This window comes from Stegastes partitus, unplaced genomic scaffold (assembly GCF_000690725.1).
Source record: "Stegastes partitus isolate 25-593 unplaced genomic scaffold, Stegastes_partitus-1.0.2 Scaffold1059, whole genome shotgun sequence".
Taxonomy (NCBI): Eukaryota; Metazoa; Chordata; class Actinopteri; family Pomacentridae; genus Stegastes; species Stegastes partitus.
The window spans coordinates 137-3,305 of NW_007578790.1; the positions used below are offsets into that span (position 1 = coordinate 137).

A 3,169-nucleotide genomic window follows, 5' to 3' on the forward strand; every position below is an offset into this window, starting at 1 on the left:
CAAACACAGGTTTTGCTCCTTGAAAACGGACATTTTGGAAAACTTAGTGATGCGTCAGCCGAGACTTTTACAAAATGGACACACCTGAGTTTGCTTGGTGCTATGTACTCAGTTTTGGCAGAATTCGTCAAATCTGTGCTGAAGCAGGAGCTCCAGTTGATGTTCCTTTAAATGGTAATTGCAGCACTTAGTTGATAAATGAAATCAAAGTGAGACAAAATGGCTTCATTTAACTTTATTTTAAAAGAAAAGTATAAAAAAATCATATACAAACAAAAAAATACAATTAACTCTCAAAATGATTAAAAGGCAACGATTAGCAGCTGAATTTAAAACGGTGAACAAATCTGCTATTAAGGCAGTCAGCCCACGCCTGTTTGCTTTCGCTAATTTTAGCATACAAAGCTGTGAGAGGTGCTAATTAGCCGAGCAGCAGCAACAGCTTCAGGTTTCACAACATCCAGAAGCCCCCATGAGTCCAGCCAAATACAACCACTCAGGTCACATCAGTGTAAGAAGATCCGAGGCGCTGACAGGAAACCAGCCCTGACCATCAAACACTCCCTCAGAAGGCGGTCCTCCGTCCACCAGACATCCACAGTCCTTGACCTGCACAGCGCAAAGTCAGGATCCTGGACTTGATGTGGCCTTTCCTGCACGTTCCTGCAGAGCAGTCCGACGACTGTGCAGCAGCATTCAAGATGAGCTTGGTGCTTTAGGCGGCGGGCGTTCTCAGTCGTTGTCCGCCAGCCCGAAGATCTCCAGCAGCTCCTTGTTGTCCGGCTCGATGAGGTCGGCCGGCTTCTCCCCGCAGTCATTCTCCAGCTCGGGGTCGGCGCCCAGCGAGAGCAGGTAGCTGAAACAAACACAGCACAGCCCCCCACTTAGTGAACCACATCCCTTCTTGTTGCCCCTAAACCTAATGCGAGTTTCTGCCGTGCTTCAGTGTCAGGAAGGTTAATGAGGTGCAAGAATGCAGCAGATCACGCAGCTTCTCTTTCGCCTGTGACGTCGGAGAGCCGTGAGGTCGCTCTGTGTGTGTGCTGGTATGTGCTGGCGAGAGTGTAAACGTGTAACATCAGCTGCTTCAGACTGGGAGAAAATGTGTTTAACAGAAAAGATTCTTCAGAGTTCCCCACAATCAGGCCTTCTGCTGCTAGAGCCCTGTTTGATGGGGTATGATCAGCAGCAAAGGGGACCTAGATATTGCTTTGAAAAGCCAGCTTCTTTTCTAGTTCTGATCTTATAGTTGGTGTTTGTGGCTCAAATTTTCATGCAACCAGTAAAAGACTGGATGCTCACCGTGCAATGTGTGGGAAGCTGTCGCTGCAGGCCATGTGCAGCGGAGTCCATCCCTCCTCGTCCCTCTGGTGGATGTCAGCCCCGTAGTGAACCAGCAGCTTCACACACTCCAGGTTCCCCGACAGGACGGCCTCGTGGACGGCAGCCATGCCTGTGCAGAAAAGGAGGCGAGAAACACTTTAGCATCAAGCAAAGATGCCTGACGGCATGGGATGGAGGTTTTGTGGGTGTTTCGCCGGCTCTCACCAGAGTGGTAAATGGTGTCCAGTTTGACTCTACTGGCTCGGATGAAGCGTCCTATCCTCTCCAGCTCGCCATGGCGAACGTAGTCCTGGAAGACGATGTCGTTGGGGAAGTGGACGCTCCGGACCGGCTTCAGGGAAGCGGAGATCCTGCAGGTGACTGGGACGCTGCAGTCCTCGGGGTAGGCGTCGACTCCCATGTCTGGTCTGGTCTGGGGTGCGGGGCACTGGTAGTACTTCATCTCGGAGATTTTCTTCAACTGGTTTTCAAATCCAACGACCAAGTTTGACTTCCTTCGAGTCTCAAGAAAAAGTCCTTCTCAGTGTGGCTCTCTTGCTGTGCATCAACAGTGGAGCTGTTCGTCTGGAGACCAAACCTCCCCGGCAGCCTCTTTATACTCTCCGTGGGGCTATTTTAGGGACACCTCACAGATGCGGTGGTTGGATTTGGAAGATGAGCAGCCCTCCCACCGCCCTGTCACAAGCCAGTAAAGGCAGCTCACGTCTCCAGACACGACAGCCAGCAAACCTCTGCTCTGTTGTCGCCCCCACATACCCAGATGCTGTCCACTTAAAGATAGTGGTGACATGCTGCCAGAGAGGAAGGGAGGGGGCGGGAGGCTTCTAGTAAACACCAGCAGGATAAAAGTGGTTTACTGCTATGAGGGAGTAGTTGCCAACCGCAGGGGCATGCAGGGGTGAACCGCCATGTGTAGGCTGTTGATCATTAAGTGCACTGACATAAGCAGTCAGGAAAGGCTGCTGTCATCATGGTCATGCACCGCATTAATCATGATCAGTTCCAAATTACTACGTTTTGCATCATCCTCTGTCGGTAATGTGACATTGTTTGGTCCAGGCTCCTTTAAAATGTCTGTTTTGTGATACCTATAGAAGGATTCAACCTCATTTTGTTGCTTTTCAATCACACTGAATCACGGTTGATTTATTTTTTTGACAAGTGCTTACGAAAAAGAAGAAGACTTTAATTAGGTTACATCGTGAGTGAACAGCCCTTTTTAAATCAAGCTACAAAGTCTTGGTTGGACTAAAGTCTGGCCTCTGACTCGTCCACTCCAGAACATCCACCCTGTTGTCTTTAAACCATCTCTATGTAGCTTTGGCTGTTTACTGCGGCTCATGGTCTTACGAGAAAACAAACCTTCTCCAAGTCTCAGTTCTCTCACCGACTGCATCAGGTTGTCCTCCAGGATTTCTCTAGACTTCGCTGTATTCATTTTACCTTCTACCTTTGCAAGGGCTGCTGCCGAGAATCAACACATCATGATGCTGCCACCGCCGTGCCTTACGGTTGAGACGGTGTGTTTGTGATTGTATCGTACCGTCACATCTTTGAAATGGGGTGAATCCTTACATATCTTTAATTAATTGACATTACCTTGTAGAAATGTTGTCACGTTTGGCATGAAAGACTAATTTTTGTACATTTCTGTCCAAAAAGCCAAACTAAACTGACCTTGGGAAAACTTCCAAGAGGTTTTTACAGGGAACTTTATCTCGTTGAAGAGCGGCACAGTTGTCGGTACAGTAGTTTGACATTAAAAGTCAAGCGCTAGGATGATGAATCATAATGACTCTGGTCATTTTGACTTTTCTTCTGTTGC

At 48.4% G+C, this 3,169-nt stretch overlaps 1 protein-coding gene across 1 annotated transcript; it reads right to left on the reverse strand.

The window, feature by feature from the left end:
- Positions 1 to 232: 232 nt before the first annotated feature.
- Positions 233 to 1,905, reverse strand: ppp1r27b (protein phosphatase 1, regulatory subunit 27b). Its single transcript, XM_008295558.1, has 3 exons — positions 1,549 to 1,905; positions 1,303 to 1,453; positions 233 to 856 (listed from the first exon to the last, which is right to left on the reverse strand). Exons 1-3 carry the CDS (start codon positions 1,784 to 1,786, stop codon positions 733 to 735), a joined length of 513 nt encoding a protein of 170 aa, XP_008293780.1. The 5' UTR covers positions 1,787 to 1,905; the 3' UTR covers positions 233 to 732.
- Between the last annotated feature and the right edge of the window lie 1,264 nt (positions 1,906 to 3,169).